Source organism: Corvus cornix, chromosome 21 (genome assembly GCF_000738735.6).
Source record: "Corvus cornix cornix isolate S_Up_H32 chromosome 21, ASM73873v5, whole genome shotgun sequence".
NCBI lineage: Eukaryota > Metazoa > Chordata > Aves > Passeriformes > Corvidae > Corvus > Corvus cornix.
In genome coordinates this window covers 4,424,155-4,445,691 of record NC_046350.1, presented here as the reverse complement: position 1 = coordinate 4,445,691, position 21,537 = coordinate 4,424,155, and the positions used below count along the sequence as shown (strand labels likewise).

At 42.8% G+C, this 21,537-nt stretch overlaps 1 protein-coding gene across 6 annotated transcripts in view; it reads right to left on the bottom strand.

Annotated features, from left to right (window-relative positions):
* The window catches only part of CFAP74 (cilia and flagella associated protein 74), a 38,853-nt gene extending 24,237 nt beyond the window's left edge, over positions 1-14,616 (bottom strand). For 4 of the 6 annotated variants that reach the window (XM_039563998.1, XM_039564001.1, XM_039564002.1 and 1 more), the window contains exons 1-17: positions 14,569-14,616; positions 13,394-13,637; positions 12,921-13,011; positions 12,337-12,483; positions 12,038-12,136; positions 10,499-10,603; positions 9,203-9,376; positions 8,538-8,648; positions 7,249-7,351; positions 6,355-6,512; positions 5,620-5,827; positions 5,047-5,229; positions 4,236-4,406; positions 3,644-3,762; positions 783-849; positions 328-417; positions 36-209 (exon numbers count right to left, since the gene is read on the bottom strand). In XM_039563998.1, the coding sequence (XP_039419932.1) occupies positions 36-209; positions 328-417; positions 783-849; positions 3,644-3,762; positions 4,236-4,406; positions 5,047-5,229; positions 5,620-5,827; positions 6,355-6,512; positions 7,249-7,351; positions 8,538-8,648; positions 9,203-9,376; positions 10,499-10,603; positions 12,038-12,136; positions 12,337-12,483; positions 12,921-13,011; positions 13,394-13,610 (2,217 nt within the window). In that variant the 5' untranslated portion in view covers positions 13,611-13,637; positions 14,569-14,616. Of the gene's footprint in view, positions 1-35; positions 210-327; positions 418-782; positions 850-3,643; positions 3,763-4,235; positions 4,407-5,046; positions 5,230-5,619; positions 5,828-6,354; positions 6,513-7,248; positions 7,352-8,537; positions 8,649-9,202; positions 9,377-10,498; positions 10,604-12,037; positions 12,137-12,336; positions 12,484-12,920; positions 13,012-13,393; positions 13,638-14,289; positions 14,540-14,568 lie in introns of those variants that run through there. The other 2 variants (XM_039564000.1, XM_039564004.1) reach the window with 2 other exon arrangements.
* Positions 14,617-21,537: the final 6,921 nt, after the last annotated feature.

Genomic DNA, 21,537 nt, shown 5'->3' with positions numbered 1-21,537 from the left:
TTTCTATTCCTTTAGGGAAGTGCTTTTGAACCCACCACTCTTGCAGGAGCAGATTTTACTGTTGCTCTGAGGGTACTTGTGGCACCTGCTGACGTCTGAACTTTGAATCTGGTTCCCAAAGCCCCGCTGTTTGTCAGGCTGATGGTCTGTGAAATTGTCTCTCCCACCACAAGGCTGCCAAAGTCAATGAGCTCTTTATCCAGAGCCAGCTGTGAGAAGATAAACCATTAATTACCACTGGCCTACATAGCACTAATGTCAATTAAATGAGCATCCGCTTTTTATAATAATAATTATATTCTCCACATGCTAAAGGAAGTCCCTTACAATGCACGTCTTGACTGCACATTTCAGTGGAACAGAAAAAGGACCTGTCTGGGCCATAAACATGACTTCTCCTTCCAGCCCTTCATTTATCTAGAAAACAAAAGAAAAAACCCCAATGAAAAATCTTTTCACTCATTCTTTGAGTGCCATATTAAAATGCATCTTTACTGATTCTATGTTTCTACTTTAAAACAGTCTTTGTGACAGCCTGGTTAACTTTAGCTGGGCAATATTATAAATATTTGGAAACTTGCTCTCATTTGGAGGCATTTTTCCAAACATGCCTTCAGAATTTGCCTTAATACAATTTATCAGAGCTTGAACATGCATACAGCTACAACAGTAGTTCTTCTAAAAACGTAATTAGTTTCCTTGTTAGCAGTTAAGAAATTTAATTATGATGTGTTTAATCAGTCTAGTGGCCTATACTAGGATCCTCCTCATTGTGCACTTACCATTGGCTTAAATGTTACCAGGAATTCACAGGACATCCCAGAAGACACTTTGCCAGGTGGGTCAAAACTATGGAGATAATTAACACAAAACTCCAAATTAAAGCTGTGGAGGGAACACCCAGCTCTTGCTCTGGTAACAATGGCATATTTTTTTTCCCCCTCACTTGGACTAATTATCAGAAAGTCAGAATGAGTGACAGATTAATGAAAGGCTACAGAACCCTGCTGCAACTGGGAAACAACAAAGGCTGATTCTTCATGAAGGTTTTATTCAGAAAGACTTCAAGTGCTTTTAAAAGGCAAGACAGGGACTGTAGCCAAGGAGGTGAAGCTGAGGTTCAAAATCAGCAAGAACAGGTTGAACTGCCCAGTCAGATAATTAGGAAGCAATTTCTCCCATTATCCATTTTAATGCTGCTCTGTAACATCTCCCCTGTCCAAACACAAAATGAAGAGGAAAAACCCAAGGAGGGAGCTGCAGATGATTAGAGAAAGTGCTGCTTGCTGCCAGCTGTATCAAAATTATCTTGAATAGAATCTGCCACTCATTTCATGGTCTGTGTGAGGCAAGGAAAATGCCCATCAGAAGACAAGACATCTCACAGCTGCACTGTAAATGAAATTATTGAGGCACTCCTGGAGATCTGCTCTGCCTGGCAGAGGAGCCAGAGGAGATAAGGAAGTGTTGTCAGCCATGGGAGCCCCGAAGCCAAGTGAGACACAGAACACACTCGCCCTTCACAGTTTTATCAAAACAAAATTAAACTCAAGCTAGAGCAACATGAAACATTTTCAAAAGGGGAAACACACTTCAGAATTCAGGAGCTTAAAATGTGGACAGGGAGTAAGCACCTCTGAACATATCCCTGGCATTTTCTCCTGAGAAAGACTTTAAGGAATGGTTCTTTATTTCAAATGTTACCTTGATACAATAGTTCTGATTTAGAGCACGAATTGCCAAGCACACAAACCCACACAGAACCACTCTGCTAAGCAGAGGCTCCCATTGCATGGGGTGTAATAATGCTCATTTTAACCACTAGAAGAAAGCTTTTTATCAGCAAATATGGTGCCTGTCACTGATAACAGCTCTCAAGTGTTATGTCTGTAAATACCTGGGCACTGATTTCGAGGACAGTGACACCATGACAGTGTAGACGTGCTGGGAGTTTTCAAAATACTTGGCAAAACTATTTTGTAACAAACAATTTATGTCTGGTTCTACCTGAGATAAGCTTTATACAGTGTAGGATCAGTGTCCACAGGTTTGTGCTCTGCTGGTCAAATTATTAATGATATGACAATGAAGAATAAAATCTTCGATTATTTTTGCTAGCTATCCAGCTGGCAAATGTATGGGTAACCAATTTATTTTTAAAAAGTTAATTAATTCATCAGACATTGAAAAATCATTCACAACTCTTGACGTTTCATTTCCATTTGGAAAGTACTTTGAAAGGCAATTATAGCAAGGAAAGACTTAGGCCTTTCAAAAAGCATTGTTTAATTTTTGGTCACAAACCAGAGGTGCTGATTTACCATATGCAATTGTCCAGCACACTAAATGAGAAAAAAAAAATCAATATTTGAGAGCAGGAAACCCTCATTTTGTCAGATTAGTAGCTTCAGGCTTTGTCACAGAAATTAAACATGTTTGTAAGTGGGTCAAAATTAAATCCATGCATGTGATTTTGAAACAACCACGAGCTACACATTGAGTCAAGCACCAGAGCAGGTTTAGGAGCTGAAGGGCTCTGTTGTGTCCTGGTCAATTACCCATCTCCATCAGTCTGGGAATGAAGTGCTCCACACCTTTCCCAATCCACCTACAGCAGCTGGATCCAGACTCACAGCTCTCCAGGGATGCTGTTCAGTCAAGAACTCTCTGCTCACATTCTGGTGGACTCTTGTGGGGACAGAGTGGGCAAGGAATGGCTTCACCTTGGACCATCCTGTCCTTATCAGACGATCCAGAAATTCCATGTGCGGTTTATCCCCACAAGCACAGTGGGCAGTGAGCTGGGAAAGGAGCTCTGGAGTAAGAAATCACTTAGAGTGGTGAAACAACTTGTTTGTTCACTGGGGTGTGCTTAAACTGTCCCACAGGTGGCTTCTCCAGGTCAGCCATAAGGGTTGAAAGCTGAACTTCCTCTGTAAGCCACAGGAATTCACTTCCATCTCTCCTATTTGTCCATAAGCTTCACTTACACGCAGGAGCTTTAGCATTTTTTCACTTTTAGGCTGGACTACAATAATTTTTTTGTTTGTTTCACAGAATTCCAGGTAAATAAATTCTTTTCATGACTTCGTTTTTTAGAGAAATACTACTTTTCAGACAAACTTGCCTTTTATATATTTAAAGGCTCAGACCAGTTCCAGAGAGAGCTGGTGTCTGAATTCTTAAAAAGAAATATTTGGTGGATACCTCCTTTTGTTTATTTATAAACAGTGAGATAAAATTATCAATATAGTTTAACTGAGATTAATTTTCAATCTCCCAGCTAGACACAGTGCTTCATTACATAACCTGTCAGCAGGATTATGGGAACAGATTGATGGGAAAGATCACAGGATTGCAATTTAAGTGCTCTTTGCTCTGCGATTGATTTCCTTTATTTCATTAGCTTTTTTCCCTTCCTTTTCTGTCAGATTATACTGTGTTTATCTCAACCCACAAGTTTGACTTTTTCCCCCCAGTTCTCTTCCCCATCCCACTGAGGAGGAAGTGAGGAGCTGCTCTGTGGAGTTTCTTTGCCTGCAGGGTTAACCCACAACAAGCAGGAATTTCAATTGCTGCAGAATTGGGTTCCAGCTCTTGTTGTGGTACAAAGGTAAAACAAGTCTGCAATTAATTTACTTACTGAACACTGATGAAGTCCTTGAGACATTCACTGATTCCCACCAGCCTGCAGTAATTAACACTGTAGGATGCATTTGTCAAAACTATCTTCTTTCTGTAGATTTGACCAACATCAAAATCCTTGGAATGCCAAACATACCAGGTGAATGTCAGAGAGATGATGTCATGTTCATGGTCCAATAGAGTTATTAACAGTCTTGTTAACGAACCGAAATTTAACTGCATGGGAGTCACCACTTCTTTAAGGACATTCTTTTACAGTAATAATGTATTTACAAACAATATACAAGTACCAGTCGTGCTGCCCTTTAAAAAACACACAACACAGTGCAACAGGAGGTTTCATCATCTGCTCACCTTTCTGACAGTATTTAAACTCCCCTACGTATAGGAAGTATTTTATAATTTACATAGTAAAACTGACTAGTTTATTTAATCTATCACTTAACTAAGAGATTGTTAGAGAAAAAGCCAAGAGCTGTTTCAAATTTCACTTCAGACTTATTAAAGACTGCAACAGAGTTTTGATCAAGACATTGGGATACACCTACAGCAGATCCATCTCTACAATTCCATGCAGAATGGCCACCGACCTTGAAATGAATGCAGCTGGGTTTGCTGTGGAAAGCACAGCCCTTATGTCCCCGACCAGGCACAGTTGGCTTGTGAAGAATTCCAGTTTGGAGTTCCTCCATTTTTTTCTCAGCCATTCTTTTTCTCATTGCCCTTATAGCCAACCGTGTTGGATCTTCTGCTTTGGGTACCTGATAAGGAACGTGCAGAAAGACCACCAGGGCCCTGTGTGATCACAGAATCTGCAGCTCCAGTAGAAAAATCTGCAAAAGGAATATTCCAGCACCCGGCCAGCCTTTTCCTGGCTCTCTCCAGTCAAACTCAGCCTCCCAACCTCAACATGAAGAATTTCATGGATTCTCAGCTGTCTGTTCTGCAGCTTATCATCACTCAACACTATGACATCATGTTTTTCATGGCAGAATTAGCTTTTCTGCACTTTAAGGGGTTTTTTCCCCCTCAACTTCTTAAACACTGAGAAAAAAATCAGCTGACTTCACTGGAATGTTTCAGTCATGGTCCACTGCTTCTTATAGGAATTTGTACCGACACGGTTTCTTTTTGATCGATTCTGAAGTTTTTTTAAACTCAAACATTAAACATAATATGATTTATGTCTTTACAGATTTCTGAACTAAACCTGAAGTGTTGTTTTCTCTTTGAGAGAACTAACTCCTCCAGAACAGTGTAAAACAGCCATGACTGATGATATTCTCACATCTGAATTTCTGTATCTATGTAATAACATAAAGGCTGCATTTTAACTGCAAAAGACACAATTACTGGTTTTAAGCAAGGTTCTTTTCTAACAAGAGATATCACAACATTTACCTTGTGCAAATCATATTGTTGACTCCAAAGTCCTGGGAACTCCGGTACTAGGAGGGTCTGGTCCCTCTCTGTGTCCTCATCATCACTTTCCCAGAGCACATCCTGGGGTCTGTTCTCAGAACTCTCTCCCTGAGGAGCAGTTCTCTCCCCAGCCAAGGAACAAAGTGACGGAGAGCGCCACGACTTTGGTGAAAGAACACAAGTTTTGAAGATGCAGCTAAAAATTACTAGAGAACAGTTACTTCAACAGTTACCAGTTTCTGAGGAGATCTTGTAATACAAAAATGACAGGTTTTAGAGTTCAGAGGTCAAAGATGACAACTTAGATCAATTCCCTCTTAAAACATTAAATATAGACAAATTCTTATGTTAAAAGTTACTATATTTCCTTCAAGAAAAAGGAAACTAGCAGACATTAAGAGATCTGATGGGGGAATTATTCTCTACTTGTTCTGTACTGTCTCATGTTTGGTTGCATCCTGTGCTATTTTTAAACAGAATTCAGTGACCTGCACCTTTAACAAAACAAAATGAAAAAATCTAAAGAGAGTTCATTCCCAGGCCTTTGATTACCTGTGATATTTCTCCATCTGCATGTTTGCAGGTCTCCTCACTTTGCCAGGCTTCCCGTCTCTGCAGTAAAGGACCCTCAAGTTTACCACGAACCTTAATTGCCTTAGTAGGGGACTGACTTTTTTTCTGCTTGTGAATAGAAGCTTTTTCTTGCAAAATTCGAGACACAATCTCCATTTTTCTTGATTTCTGCAGTTCTCTAAAAGCTCTGTAATCCAAAGTTGTAAGAAATATTAACCCAACCATGGTTGTTTACCAACACTATTAACTACAACGCAGTTCCCTTGGAGCCTTTAAGCTAAACAGCAAGTCTTTAAGCTGGGTTCAGTGATAATTTGTGCCAAGACACCAAATGATTCAGAGGCTGTTTATACATTTTTGCAGACTAAATATACTCAGTTACAGGGTTTTAGAAGGCTGATACAGACTTTCACAGTGTTCAGGGGAGGAAGAAGGACAGTTACTTCAGGGTTCAAGTTCAGGGTCACTGAACTTCCCTCCTGGAGGAGTTGATCGTGGAACACCCACAGAGCTCTGGTGCTCTGAACGCCCCAAGGCAGGAGTTCAGGGCACCAAGAACAGACTGTGCAAGTGTCACACACAGAGTGGGAGAGGGAGTTCACTCCCTCCAGGCACCATCAGAGATGCTCTGCCTTCAGGATCTGTCTGAGCTCCAGTACATTCCTGCATAAGCACCAGGGAGCAGGGAGAGTTTGATATGGATATGACACTTACTCTTTCTTTTTTTCATGCTCTTGCTGTCGTTTATGGAGAAAAATTTCCCTGATAACATTGCCTCCTTCTGCTAGGATGGCTTCCTTCATTTTCATCTCCTCCTTCTTTGCCTCCAAGGCCTTTGCTTTGTTCAAAATCTGGAGAGTTTGGAGCCTTTCCTATGAAAGTCACACAAACCAGTTACATATTTGATGCACCTGTTAAAGAATATAAACCAGAGATCTAATGTTGGTCCCCTTATCCATTTGTAGTGGATGTCTCTGAAGTAGAAGGTATTGTTTGTAATATTCTCTGTAGTCATGGGGGGCTGAGAGGCAGAAAGCTCTGACTAGGTCCAGGCTACTTCTCTACCCTTCCAGCCTGCCCCTGCAATGCTGTTCAGTGAAGGAATGTGAAAAGATAACAGTTCTAAACAAATCAGGATTAAATTAAGATCATTCCCTCAGATTCTACAGAACATAAATAGAAGAGCAAAGCAGCATAGCTCAGAAATTCCTAATTTATACTATTTAAATTCTTAAATAACTGTTTTTCTTCCATATGTTTTCTCCATGTGGAATATTTCTGCATTGGGATCCAAATAACTGGAAATCCTTCTGGCTGAACTTCCAGAGAACTTATTTTAGTATGCATTATTTCCCAGAGACTTCCCCTCCCAGAACAACTAGACTGTTGACAGAATAAACTGCATCAGCAGAAGTGTCAAAACCTGCCCACACAGATCTCATGCCATCCCTCCAAGAGCTAAACTCCCCCCAGTTTCAAGAGATTTGGTCAGTGATCTGCTCAAAAATCACCACACAGTTCTGCAAGGAAAACTGACATGACTTGCATTAGAACCCAACAGTCTCCCAAGTCAGTGACTTCATTCCCATCCCAGCTCAGCAGCAGTACCCTGTTGGAAGTGATGCTGGTTTTCAGGGAAAGCACAGCTTGTATCCTTCTCTCCATATGCTCCTGAGCTTTCACTTCTTCCTTTGCATTTTTTTCATGAATTCTGTAAGCAAAGTAAAATCTTTCAGGCTCACATCCTGGAAAGCTCTTGGTATTAGAACGTCTGAGCTGACAAGGAGTGATTGCCAATGTCCCCAGGCATTGCTGCTGTGAACCCCAGTTGGGTGGGCACTGGCTGTGGGCACAGGGGAACAGTTGGAGGCTCTTCCAAACACGGCACTGCTTGAGCTCCAAGTGCCAACAGGTTTTCAAATATTTTGCTCAACAACTTTAATTTTTAAAAGTTTTGGATATGAAGAATGTGTTTCATGTTATGACATATGACTGGCTGCTAAAATAAAGAATTCAGGTGTTGCTCATGTAACCAATACCAAAACATTATGTAGCAAACTTTTCAAGCCAAGCACATGTACCGACACTAAAAATAAACCCTAAAAACTCTACAAATTGGAAATACGTGGGTAGGAATCAAACCTGGGAATATGCCAGATAATACAGTGGGAAACTAGGAAAAAATTAAGATTGATAGGTTTGTCAAGAAAAAAAAACCTATTTGATTTCATTTTTCTTAATTATCATCAGTTTGTACATACCATCTAATAAAAATAAACCAGCACAGAAACAGTACAATTACTTCCATCATTTTATAATTAAGTCCTAATATTTGTATATTAGCATATATTTGTATATCTGTAAAAATAAGTAACAAATGTTCCGTTTCTTCAGCAGCAAAATAATTCAACTCCAGAGTAAAAACATAAACATAAACTTATGAAAGAATGTTTAATTTAAAATCAACCAGAGCATGAGCACAAAGAAATGGCCCATCAACCCATTTACCTGACTGATGGTTTTTTGCCACGTTTCTGAGGGGACATTGAATGGCACAGGGCAGGTTTCAAACCTGGATTTTAGTTACACTACTTCAGTTAATGGCACACACATACACAAAATGCTTCATTACTGACGCCTCAAGGGTCGGAGCCCTCATTACAAAGACCATCCCTTCAGCTCCAGGGATCTGGAGGCCATGCTAGGACAGTGAGTGGATTTTCTTCTTTCCATGTCCTTTTGTGCCCTCTAAGATCTCAATGCTACATTGTACCTGTCACAAGATTTCCAGGTGCAACAGAAGACACACCTTGCAGAAAAATCATTATTTTTCAAAGACTGGGGGATAAAGTCTTGCCCAGCAGAGGATGTACAATAGGAAATGAGTGAAGCCCCACCTTGCCATGCTTTGCCTCAGGAAGCAGACTGCTTTCTCATGGTTCCTTTTGGCATCCTCGAGGATTTTTTTATTTCTTTCTTCACATTCTCTCTGGGCTTCCTCCTCTCTTCTGCAAAACACGGACAAACCAACAGTTGCAGCAGGACTAAGGAAAACTTGATTGCAACACAATGAGACCTCAGGGTGGGGTTGGGGAGTTTATTAATATGTGCTGAAATGAGGACATTTGTCTGCTCTCCACATCCCCCATATTACAGACAAAGTGATGAACTTCACAAAAGCCACAAACTGACACCCTGGTGTCTGCTTTCTCTCCAGGAAATCTCAATAGACTTGGCTGTAAGTCCAGAAGGTCCTCATGGCCAACAGCACTGCAGACATATGCAGTTAGTCTGACCCAATAAACTTCATTTCCTATGACAAAAACCTCTGCATTTGTAGGTTTTTTTCATTAACAAGTTTATTCCCATAGATCAGAAATCTTTACCTGCATAGCTGCAAGGCAGTGGCCAATTCTTATTTTAATTCCATTTCCTCATCAGACATTCGTGAAGCACACCCAGCTGAGACACACAGTAGCACCAGTATTTGAACTACCTGCAGTAGTGAATTGGCTGCCAATAAAACAAGAAAGGCAGCAGGCTCTGACTTAGAGGCTCTTACTTCTCTTGAGTCCGACGTCTCCCTTCTGCTTGCAGGGCTGTTATTTTTTCCTTCCAAATCCTCATTTCTCTTTCCTCCTGGTATTGCATCTGTAGCTCCTCCTCGTCTTTTTGAAGTTGTTCACGGAGGATGTCGTATTTTCCCTGCTTAGTTTTTATCTGCCACATCTCAACCCTTTAAAACAAAGCGTGAGTTGTTTTCACTGAAATACTGATATTCTTTCACTTTAAGGTAATAGATTGAGTAGGGAACGCTCAATGGGGAAAATAAACATGTAGCCATGCTTTCTTTTATTATTTTAAAACACATTTTGAATCAAACCCTTTTACTGACACGGGTGTTCCAGACTAAGGCTCATATCTAATAGCATATCCCTTTTAAAGACATTAAAAATATTGGTCAAAAAAAAAGGTAAAAAAAACTAACCCCAAGGTTGTGTTTCTCCCATTTACCCAGAAGAAAATATGAAAAACCAAGAAAAATTCTAAAAATAGCTTTTCCTTCAACAGTAAATAACTTCACGGACAGGCCATAGCTTTTATTCTTCTGTGCTTTGCTGAAGGAACCAGATATGATAGGGCTGAGTACATTAATCTGTTCTGTGTATTGCTAATCACACAATAAACAAGTCAAGCATTTTAAAGCTATTACACAACACTGCAGCAGAACACACTGTATCCTGGTGAACCACTTGGCTAATCACAGCTAGAAGCTCGTGCCTGCGTTCCTCCTTTGATGTACTGTGATGTACCTGTGGTACCAAAACATAAACACACTCACCTGTTGCCTTCTGCAAAAGACAGTTTTACTCTGTCTGGTATAAAGAAGTAATTTATTATGTGTGAACAATCAATTACAAGCAGCTATATCAGCTTGGCATAAAAATACACAGTACTGCTACAAAGTCTCCATCATGCTCATTTTCTATCCTTTCCTGTATGCCCTATAAAAACACTAAAAGGCATAAATTACAAGTATTTATGCTCATGCACAGACAGATTTACTTTAGTCCAGCTCATTTTACATTTCAAATGAGACCTGCTCAGGTCACAATTTATGCACCTCTCATAATAAAATCAAAACTTTATTTACATGTGCAAAACTAACTTGGGGTCTGATCCACAGCACCCAGCTTTGTAAGGAATGAACAGTGCAGGCTAAAAGTTGCTCTCAAATTATTTACTTCAGTATTTACAAACAATTTCTGTATTGATTAACTTTTGAATCCATCCAACAGCATATGAAGAATGTAATAAAGATTGATTCGCTTCACACTTTTTTCATTCCCTCACTTACAAGTTTTGTTTTAGTGTCAAAGCAATTCTCAACTCCAGCTCCTTCTCCCTCTCCAGCTCAGTGCACAATCGGCTGCTCAGGGCCTGCAGGCGGGACACGGCTGCGCTGGTAACGTTAGAGAGAAACAATCAGAAAGAAACGTGAACAAAGCCCCCCTTGCAAGATCAGCAAGAATAAAGCATAGCTCTAAGGCTCAAATTTATTCATTAGAATCCCAGCAATTTATGCAGCCTCTTGTTTAACCTTCTACGTGTCCATTCTTGAGGCAGAGCTTTCTTTAAACTCTTACATGCTGGTTGAAAGGACCAGATGAGAATTTCAAAAGCACTGACCAGTAGCTTAATGCAACTATTCATTTCTCAGACTGATAAAAGTAGTATTATTCATGAAGATAAGCGTAGGTGAACCTAGAGAACCTAGACCGATTTTGCTTTTAAAATGGTATTACAATATTCCATACACTGAGCCTACAACTGCAGCATTCCCACACAGTTATTTTCCTTCTCTCCCCAGGAAAACTAGTAGACAGTGTACTACAGGATCCACAGACAGTGGCCTGACTATACTCAACATAAACTCCCATCCTCTAAATGAAAATTGGATCTTCTACCTGCAGTTATTCCTCTAACTTCAACATTTCTGTATTGGCATTGGTAGTGCTAATGGCAGCCAGGATTTGCGTTATTGCTAAAACACAATGACTTTGAACTTCATAAGCCAAAAATCTATCAAGTCTTCTCACTCCTCTAGGCACTTGCTAAATGTAAGAGATTGGGAGAATTGCTATTTCTTACATATCTAGACCTCTCCATGTGATAAGGATAAACACTACACTGCTTTTCTGTCTTTGCTGGGTTTTGCTACTGTCTCCAAGATCCCACTTGCACCACCTCAGGAGGCTCATTTGCATCAACTCATCAGTTTTGTTTAAGCAGCTCTCCCATTCTGGCAGTTAACCTGCCTTCCTCTCTCTCATTCATCGCTGCTCTAACCTGGAGATTAGCACAGGTTAGAAATGCAGCTGCGAAGTTTGTTCACAAGCCTCTGGCTCCTGGTACACAAGCCACCCACTGCTTTCTATTTAAACCAAATGTGAAGAGTACAGTAAATTGCCTCCCACTTGATAGCACAAGTGTTTCAGAGCAGCTCCTGTATGCAGAGCTACTCCTGAAAGGCATTCCTGCATTCCAGAACAACACAAGAAAGAAATGGCTCATGTATGTGCGTATTTATAAAAATATGTGCACACACATATATATAAATCCTGACTGAGTAATCACCAGAAGCAAAGCCATGACCTCCAGGAGTGCCACAGCACCTTGATTCATCAGACTGAATAGAAGACTGAGACCCTGACAGACATAATTGACAGCAGTGGGCTAGGCTGATTTAATACCTGTTGTTACATTTTAAAATATATGCCTCTTTCCTACCCATTCCCAAGTTTCCACCTCTTTCTGCTCTTATCTCATTAATTACACACAGATGAACACAGTGGATGCCTGTAATCCTTGGTATCCAGAAATACTCTCTACCTACACATTGCCAGCCTCCTCCTCTCTCTCTATTTCCATGTCTACATGATCCAGCTGCTTTGCCAGCATCCTGCTCCGCAGCCGACAGGCACTCAGCGTGTCACTGCAAGAAACAAACACATCATTTATATTTTGTAGGTTCTTTTCTCTCCCCAGTGAAACTCTTCTTTTGGGGGGCAAGATTCACAGCCAGGATTCCTGTCAGATATACAGTTCTATAAACTCAAGTATTTATGACTGGCACAGTATCTCAGTATTTGCTGGTGATTTGTACTGATGGATTATGTTTGATTAAACGCCAACCTGGTTTTTTGGACCACCAGTTCCTTTTCCCAGATCATGTCATCGAGCAATTGGAGGTTCCTCTGTGAGGCTGATATGCGAATTTTGTCTGCAGACTTCAGAGGCTGAATGTTACCAACATTGCCCAAACCGTGTTCTGAGCTTTGCCTTTGAATTGGAACACACAATCAACAAAGAAACATAATGAGAAATTGTAGTTATGTGAAGTTTGTATGACATCCTTACATCCTTGCTTTCTGTTTTATTCTAGCAGAACTGTTACAAATAAGACCATTATAAATAAGGATAAACACGAACACAAACTGCACAGGAAGTTTGCATGCATGGACTTATGCCAGGATTTTCAAACCTGGATATCTAATGTTGAAAATTTATACCCTCATTTAATGCACTAATGATGTGTCTTTGTTTTTGAAATGCCTGTGGCTCCTCTTGATCCCACCTTGGGTTTGCAATTTTAGCGTTCCTGAACAATAGTTTACAATTTTAACAGGAACATTTTAAACTAGTTTAAGACATCATACACAGCTGGTCACTCAACACCACAGAGGAAATTCCTGTTTGAACTGGAACAAGGTATTTACATGCTAGAATCAGACTGGTCTCCGACATCTTCAGAAGTGTCCTTGTTTTCCATCTTGCCACCACCAGCCAATTCTTCTTCCAGCTCATATTCTAGCAGATATTGAAACAACAGCTTAATAAAGACACTGTGAATTTTAAAATGCAAAGCTTTCTATACTTGCTGTCAAGTCACAGCGTGGAGAATCAGAGATGACATTTTATAGCATTAGTGCAGCATACATTAAAAAATTCATATGGCAAAACACGCAGGACTGTTGTACACCTGCAAATGAACAGGAGAATGTTCTCTGCCTTCATGTGGAAGTGTCACCAAGAATCCCACTTACATGGGAAAACCCCAGAAAGAACAGGGAGGGGGACAAGGGAGGATAATGCATTGTCAGGTTCTGGACAACAATCTAACATGTTTATCTTACATTAAGTTTACATTCATGTCAGTTTTTTGTGAGTTATCAAAATAATTCATTTTCACCTTCCCAGTGTTCTTCCACGCCAGGGAGCTGACCAGCTGCATCTTCTTTTTCTTCCTCTTCCTCTTCTTGCCTTTCTTCTTCTTCCTCTTCTCTTTCTTCTTCCTCCTCTTCACTTTCTTCTTCCTCCTCTTCTCCTCTTTCTTCTTCTTCCTCTAGAAACACTAGAGGAGATATTTGCTGTTCTCCCTCACTATAACTGGTCTCATGATCTTCCATGCTGGCAGCTCTTTCCAGATGACCAGGCTGATAAAAAGAAGGATATGTTTTACACATCAAATCTCCAACAACTTGCAGTAGTGGTGACTATCTCTGGAGGTGAATTCACAACATTCAGTACATACTTAATGCATGTGAAATAACTGGATACAACCACACACCTCTGTGCTAGTTACACATTTTGGGTATCAACTACAATAAATCTCTTAGCAAAAAGCAAGGACTCTGCCATTTTTCTTCTTTTTTAGTAACAATCAGCTCAGTAATAAAACAAACCTTCTGTATGTAATTTACCCACTTAGACAATGACTTCATCCCAAATGACTTAGGCACAACTCCAACAAACACTATTTGCTCTTGAATCTTGTGGAGCTCTCCAATATAAAGTAAACTGTTTCCAACTGTTGTTACCATTTATTAGAATTCAGTAAATTCTGCATGTCATCTAGAATGAGTTATTACCACATGGCTGAGCATTTCACATCTTACTCACAGAGAGACTTGGACATATGATTAATTTTAACGAAGGTGGCTCAGCTTTGAGTGCGTTTATGTAAATCCTTCTGCAGAACTTAAGAGCATCAACTAGAAGAGAGTATCTATTTTCTCCAGTTAAGGAGCAGAGAAAACACACCCCAGGATTTGAAGTATGGAGGAATGAGTAAATGATAGGAACCACCTTAAAGCCGAGCAGGATTCCTGCGCTGGCCTACAGCTGATTTAGGGATGTTGGTGGCACAAGAAGTGGCACAAACATCAAACGAGCTGCCAATGCAGCAGTGGTTGCAACGCTTTTAGCCAAACCACTGCGTTGTGAGGTTGTGTGGCTCCAGCTCCCAAATAACAAAGTTTTAGGTAAATTAGGCCGAGATGCACAGCACGGCGGAAGGCCCCGGCCCTCCCACAGGACGCCCCGGGGCGGGCTCGGTGCTCCCAGCGCTGTCCCCTCACGGCTCACCGCGCTCAGCCCCCGGCCGGCTCCTCACGGCCCCGGGCCCGCCTCGCCGCGCCGGCCGCGCTGCCACGGCAACGGCGCCAACCACGCGCGCGGGGGCGCCGCGCACGGACGGCCGCGAACCGCCCCCAACCAGCGCGGGCGCGGGGCAGCGCGGCTCGCTCGGCCCCCCCCGCGGGGTGGTGCGGGCCGGGCGCCGCGGGCCGGTGGCCGGTGTCCCTGGGCCGCGGTCCCTGGGTCGGGGTCCGGTGTCCCTGGGCCGGTGTCCGGTGTCCCCGGGCCGGTGGCCGGTGTCCCTGGGCCGGTGGCCGGTGTCCGCGGGCCGGTGGCCGGTGTCCCTGGGCCGCGGTCCCTGGGTCGGGGTCCGGTGTCCCTGGGCCGGTGGCCGGTGGCCGCGGGCCGGTGACTGGTGGCCCCGGGCCGGTGGCCGGTGTCCCTGGGCCGGTGGCCGGTGGCTCCGGGCCGGTGTCCGGTGTCCCTGGGCCGGTGGCCGGTGGCCCTGGGCCGCGGTCCCTGGGTCGGGGTCCGGTGGCCCTGGGCCGGTGGCCGGTGGCCGCGGGCCGGTGGCCGGTGTCCCTGGGCCGGTGGCCGGTGGCTCCGGGCCGGTGGCCGGTGGCCCTGGGCCGGTGGCCCTGGGCCGGTGGCCGGTGGCCGCGGGCCGGTGGCCGGTGTCCCTGGGCCGGTGTCCCTGGGCCGGTTGTCCCTGGGCCGGTGTCCCTGGGCCGGTGGCCGGTGTCCCTGGGCCGCGGTCCCTGGGTCGGGGTCCGGTGGCCCTGGGCGGGGTCCGCGGTGTTGTTCAGGCTACTGAGTAGTTCCTGAGGTTTGAGCCATCTGAGCAGCTCACTGTGGTGTTTTCCTACTTGACGACTGTTTACATTGTTTATTCTCAGAAGGTAGATTAAAATATGAACCACTGACACGGCGCCTGCCCGAGTGTGGTGGCAAGTGAGCTTTTGACACGTTCTCTGAAAGAATTATTTACGCTTTGGAAATACAGTGGCATTAACAATTCCATCGTATTAGTTACCGTCAGTAATTACCCGGGTGGAAGCACCTCTGACACCTGTGCTGCCTGTCTGGGGCATCTGGTTCAGGTCAGAGTCCTGAGAGTCAGAGACATTCTCAGTGAACTTTTGGCTTGGTGTTTATTTACATACATTTATAAATTTTAAGCAAGGTGCTGACATGATTAAAGCCTTTTTTTGTGAATTCAGATGACTTGCTGCGATGTGAAGTCCTGTGGATTTGGGGCTGGAGTACCCATGTTTGAATACTGAAGGTTTTCAAGTTTCAATCCAAAATGAAGCTGCCTTAAATGTCTTTTCAGAAGTAAGCCTGTACTATCCTGACAAAAGGATCTCACCACTATTTACTAATTAAAGGTTATTACAGCAGAAATCATGTACTGCTCATGCTGCCCATTTATTATGTCACATTCTGAACAGTTCCGCTGGCTTCAGCAGCAACTGCAGCTCTAGAGATTCCATATGACACTTCCATAATTGTTATAAATATGCACAAAATCACTACATGAAAAGTCTTTAGATAATATTTCCATGATTTACATAGTGAATGTCTGTCTTCATGAAGTGAATCAGTTGGAATAGTCTGTTCTTCAGTGGAATCTCCTGAGCCTGTGTGTTTGATATCAAATGTTCAGGTACCAGATTTAGGGTGCCCAGAGAAGCTGTGGCTGTCCCATCCCTGGCAGTGTCCAAGGCCAGGTTGGATGGGGCTTGGAGCAACCTGGGATAGTGGAAGGTGTCCCTGCCCATGGCAGGGGGAGGAAGAGGATGAGTTTTAAGTTCCCTTCCAACCCAGGCCGTTCTGTGATTCTGTGATTTTGGCTCTAAATTGGTAATTAACTGGGTTTCCTTTCTGTTCTATTCCTTGTATTACCTTGACAAAGTCAAGGACCAGTGCAGCTGGATCCACAGCAAAGCAGATCCCTGTTCCCTCGCTCCTGGCACTAGGCCTCAATGATGTGCTAGAGAAACCCAGCTATTCAAAGATTCACAGGGATTCAGTTATTAAAATACTGAGACATCATCCGCACCAAAATACACCCTGATCTGTACACAGACAGATGAATTCTCAGATTTATTTAGTTGGAAATGTTCCTTAATTGTAAGCAATATTTCTGTAATTGTTATAGTTGCTATGAGAGTAAGGTCTAGGTTTTGATCCCAGGAGCACAAGCACATGCTGCTGATCTGAGCATTTATTTCCACTGGCACACACAGTATGGAGTATAAATTACTCACAGTGACCAGTTCATTGTCACACATTTATGGTATAGGTCCTCAATCTTAAGAAATATACGGACATTCTTAGCTCTATAAATGGTGGAATCTCGATTTTATGGCATCTATTCATATTACATAAAACAAATTACATACAGACATTTGCAGGATTAAAGCTACAAGATGTAGGCTAAAAATATGCAGTGATTAACTGTATAGCTCTCTCTGCAGATCTGGAATAGTTATAACTGTGTTAACTCTGAACCTGCCAGTTCCCGCACTCCTCGAGTCGGGATGCAAAAGATCCAAGCATGGATTTTCCCCTCAAGAAAACACTCAGAAGAACACCTGGAAATATCACTGATTGCCAGTTTCGTGTGATATTTTTATTCAGGGTATTTTTTCTGTTCCAGTTTACAACTGTTTGAATTATTTTCATAACAACAACAACAACAAAGGGTCATGATTTTGTGTCAGGTGAATAATGTGTTTCTAGGGAAAGACAATGTAGATTTTTATCTCTCATATAGATGGGAGAAGAGAGAAGATATCTGCAGTTCCTCTGAGGGAAATCAAGGTTCCTCAGCCAAGTTCTTATCTCCCAATCTACAATTTATGTCTATCAACTTAAAGCCAGTGAATCTTTAAGATTTAAGCTCCAAGAAATGTACAAAAAAGGCTTTGGTTGATGCAGCTCTTCTAGATTTTGTGGGCTCTGGACCTCAGTGATCCATCTTGGAGAAACTGGGAAACAGAGTGAGCAGATACAAATCAGACTCCTGCTGTTTTGTTCCCATGAGGTTAAATTCAGAGGCATTTCTGTGAAGTTCCTTCAGTACCACCTCAGGACCAGCGGGAAACACAGCAGAGCTGGCCAGTTCATTTTGCTGTATGGCTGCATACTGTGCTTCCACAGGCAGTTGGCATTTCCCTTCCGAACGTTTCCAAGGTGACAGGAGCTCATATATGGAGCTTTCTGGCGTTTAGGCAGGAAGACGTGCCAATAATGGAATCTGCATTTTGGCAGGGTGGTTCATATCAATTACATAACACAACTTGTCTGCCCCTGTTGTTTGATAGGGATCGCTGTTGGCCTGTAAACAATGGCAAACATTGATTTGTTGGACTGTAAATAATGGCAAACATTGATAAGCATCTTCCCAATGACTCATCCTTACAGATGTATGGACAAAGAATGAGAGGGGCATTTGCTATCAGACCACTTCATGGAGGAATGACCTGGGATAGCACCAGCTGGGTGTGCACCCCTGAGAGCAACACATCTGGGGTAAAACAATCATCCTGGTCCTGGAATTAGCCCTGGCTCGGGGGCAAAGTGGGAAATTTCATCCCAAATCTGTTGCATAAAGAAAAGAAAAGGAGGGCAAAGTGTCTGGCTGCAGTACGCTTCATGATTATAAAAAAAATTATGCAGACTGAGGGAGGAACTAGATGTTCTACAGAACATTTGGAAACAGATAAAAACTATATTCCTAGCACTTAAGGTGAAAGGGAAATTAATATTGTGGTTATCCAGATACTGATTAAATACAGACACGTTTGTGTTGGGGCTGTGGGATGTTCATACAGTGCAAGTACAGTACAACCTCTGAAACGAGCTAAATATTCCCACCATGCAATTGCTACTGATATTCCCAAATCTCATTTGCAAAAATAGGCATATGTGTGTAATTTATATATCTAGAGACATTTGGTGATGTTGCCACAACAGTCTTTCACGAGCTGCTTAGGTGGAATCATGGGAGGGTGAGACTAATTATTCCTGTGGTACATTTTTTGCCTCTAAAAATTATATGACAATATGACATCTTTATTTTGCTGGCAGTAAAACCACCTGTTCTATTTAGAAAATGATCTATTAAGAATACCAGGTAATGCAGTGCAACTGTAAAATATATTGAAATAGTATCCTTTGATATTGTCTCAAAATCCTGAGTAGTAAATGACTGAAAACTTGGGTTTTGGCCCAAATCACTGAGCATGCTTCCCCTCAATCCCATCAAATTACACCATCCAATAAATGATTGTATGGTAGCAGTTACAGACATATGGATGACTGTGATCAGGGAAAATTCATACCTGTTACACGTTCCAGAAGAAAAATACTTGACAGATACTAAAATGTGGGTTTCTGGTTTCAGTGTAGTAAAATACACTTCACAGTTGTGACCTTTATTACTACTTGAGTCAGGTAAATACTTCAAGAACTAGTAATTGTTGATATAGTAATAATAACAACTAATGATTTAATAAATAGTAGTGATTAAATGTCATTAGAAAATTGTCCAGATGTGGGTGGAGCCTGTTAGCATTTGACCTGGCATGGTCAGATACGACTGAAACGCTGATTTAAGGCCCACTCTGTTGCTTTCACAGATCTACTACAGCTTTACTACAGCAAAGATCAAAGCTTGTTCCAAGCTGTGTAACTCTGGCCTGACGTCCTGGTCCTGCTGGAGCAGGGAGTGATCCCACACAGTCCACAAGGCCTCTGCTGAGCCCCACGTGCAAGGTGGGATCATAGGATGGGCATTTCCATGAAAGCTGCTGCCTGCAGCCATAGGGATTGAGGAGAAGCAGCAGTTTATTAGAGTGACAAAAAGGCTTAGGAAACATTTAGTATCATGGGCCATCTTTTTAAGACTATTTGACAGTTCCCAGCCAGTAGCTAAAGCTAAAGGAAATCTTTAATTATTTTCAAGAGGATTAGATGAGAAAGATTTGGAGAGCTTATTTATTTTGTTTTGTTTTGATGTTTTAATGGCAATTTTAATAGTTTCTTAATCTATGTTTTAGCATTTTTAATCTGTCATTGACTGTAATGAGTTTGGGATCTTTAGCTAGAATTGTGGGAAATTAAATGTACTGTTGATCTTTATTATTTTATCTCCTCTATTCCCCTTGGCAATAGGAGTTATTTATTTTGAGTGGGGTGTGCATATATATGTGTATATATATATATATATGTGCCAGTCTATTTTAAATATGTATTGTATACAAAACCAACTAAATCCAAGGCTGAATGACCAAACATTTATCCTTCTTCTGTATAATAGGAGGATATAATCAAGGCCCTTATAGATAAAACGTCATTTATTTATCTGAGAGAACTTACATATATCTTTTAGGATTGCCATTGTATTTTTACTTGTGTCAGTGGTCAATTTTGTAGCAAGGTTTGTCCCTTCAGAGCATGGGTTGCCATGGTGTGCTTATACCAACACACAAATTTACACACCTACATATGTGTCACCCACACATGAAATCCACACAGACACACTCAATCCAAATGTACAAAGCGCCTCTGTGGATTTTTTGCTATTTTTATGATGAAGACATAGAAAACTGTTCTTTTTGACTAGTAAATTAGGTGACAGCTGTCCAGCCAGAGGACAGCACCACTGAGGAATTCTCAGCATAGGTACATAGCCCACCGGACCATCAGCCTTAAGAGTAGGAAAAATATGGAAAAATCTCAACTGAAAATATCCCAAAAGGTGTGAATGTGTTCTGTTATACAGAGAGACAAAGTCATTCTGTTCTGTGTGTCACCAGGTAAATTCTGTTAAAAGTCTTTTAGTTTCCCTCCTCAAAAAACCCCAATTTTCATGCAACAATCCAACTCCCTGAGCTAAAATTTTTGTCTTTTCCTCCTTTTTGGATGTTAGCTGCAGGATTGCCATTGAAATGGGCAGAGGGAGGAAAAGATGAGAAAGAAAAGAACACCTTACATCATTCTCACAGGTTTACGATATGCTTATATTTGTTGTATTACATTTGTGTGTGTACTGTGAACATCTGTTCTCCTGGATCTCACGGGGCTGTTATTCCCCTCACCCACCACCCCTCAGTAGCCATTTGAAATGCTGGTACTAAATAACAATACAGAACTAAGAAGACAAAAAGATGAATCCAACACTTTATCCCAGGTGCCTCCTTTCATTAGCTTAAGGTACCTGCACAATCATTTTTGGTTTATGATTTAATTTCTTGAAAATGTCTCCTTCACACTGTTTCCTTTGTGGGTTGGTTTTAAAATTGTCATTCGAGATTGAACAGCACCAAAAAGCCGAGGAGGCGGAGGAGGAAGAGAAGGAAAGAGCGAATATGGAGGAGAAAACCGAGTTTGACCTGCAAGTCAAGATGAACCCGAGGTCCCGAGGAGCCCCGTGGCCGGGTCCCCGCTGGCCCCGTGCCGGGAGCCGCCGTGCCCGGGAGCCAGCGGAGGTCCCGGGAGTTCGCGAGGCACAAGAGGTGGAAGCTGGACGATGGCAGCGCGAGCAGCCCGGGATGGAGCTGTGAACTGCTCCGAGCGTTTCACTGTAGAGAAGCCCCTCAGGAGCCCGAGAGCGGCGAGGCAGAAGTTTGTGTTGCCGGCTCTGCCCCTCTCGGTGGTACCGCCGGGCCGGGACAGCGCGCAGACAGCGGAGAGGCGGCAGTTTCCCTCGGCACGGTCCCCGGCTCCATTGCCGGCGCGCTCGGAGCGATGCTGGAAGCCGGGCTGCAGCTGCGGTGCCCGGGTGCCGCCGGGATTTTCCAGGAGCTCGGGGGGCGGCGGGGGGCGGCGGCAGCGGCGGTGCCTGCGGTTCACATGCCCCGTGGGGAGCGGGCACAGCGGCTCCGCGCCCCCGAGCGCCCCGGGACCGGCCGCCCCTGCCCTCGGCTCGGGCTGCAGCTCCTCCTGCTCCTCCCCGGCACGATGCGCGCA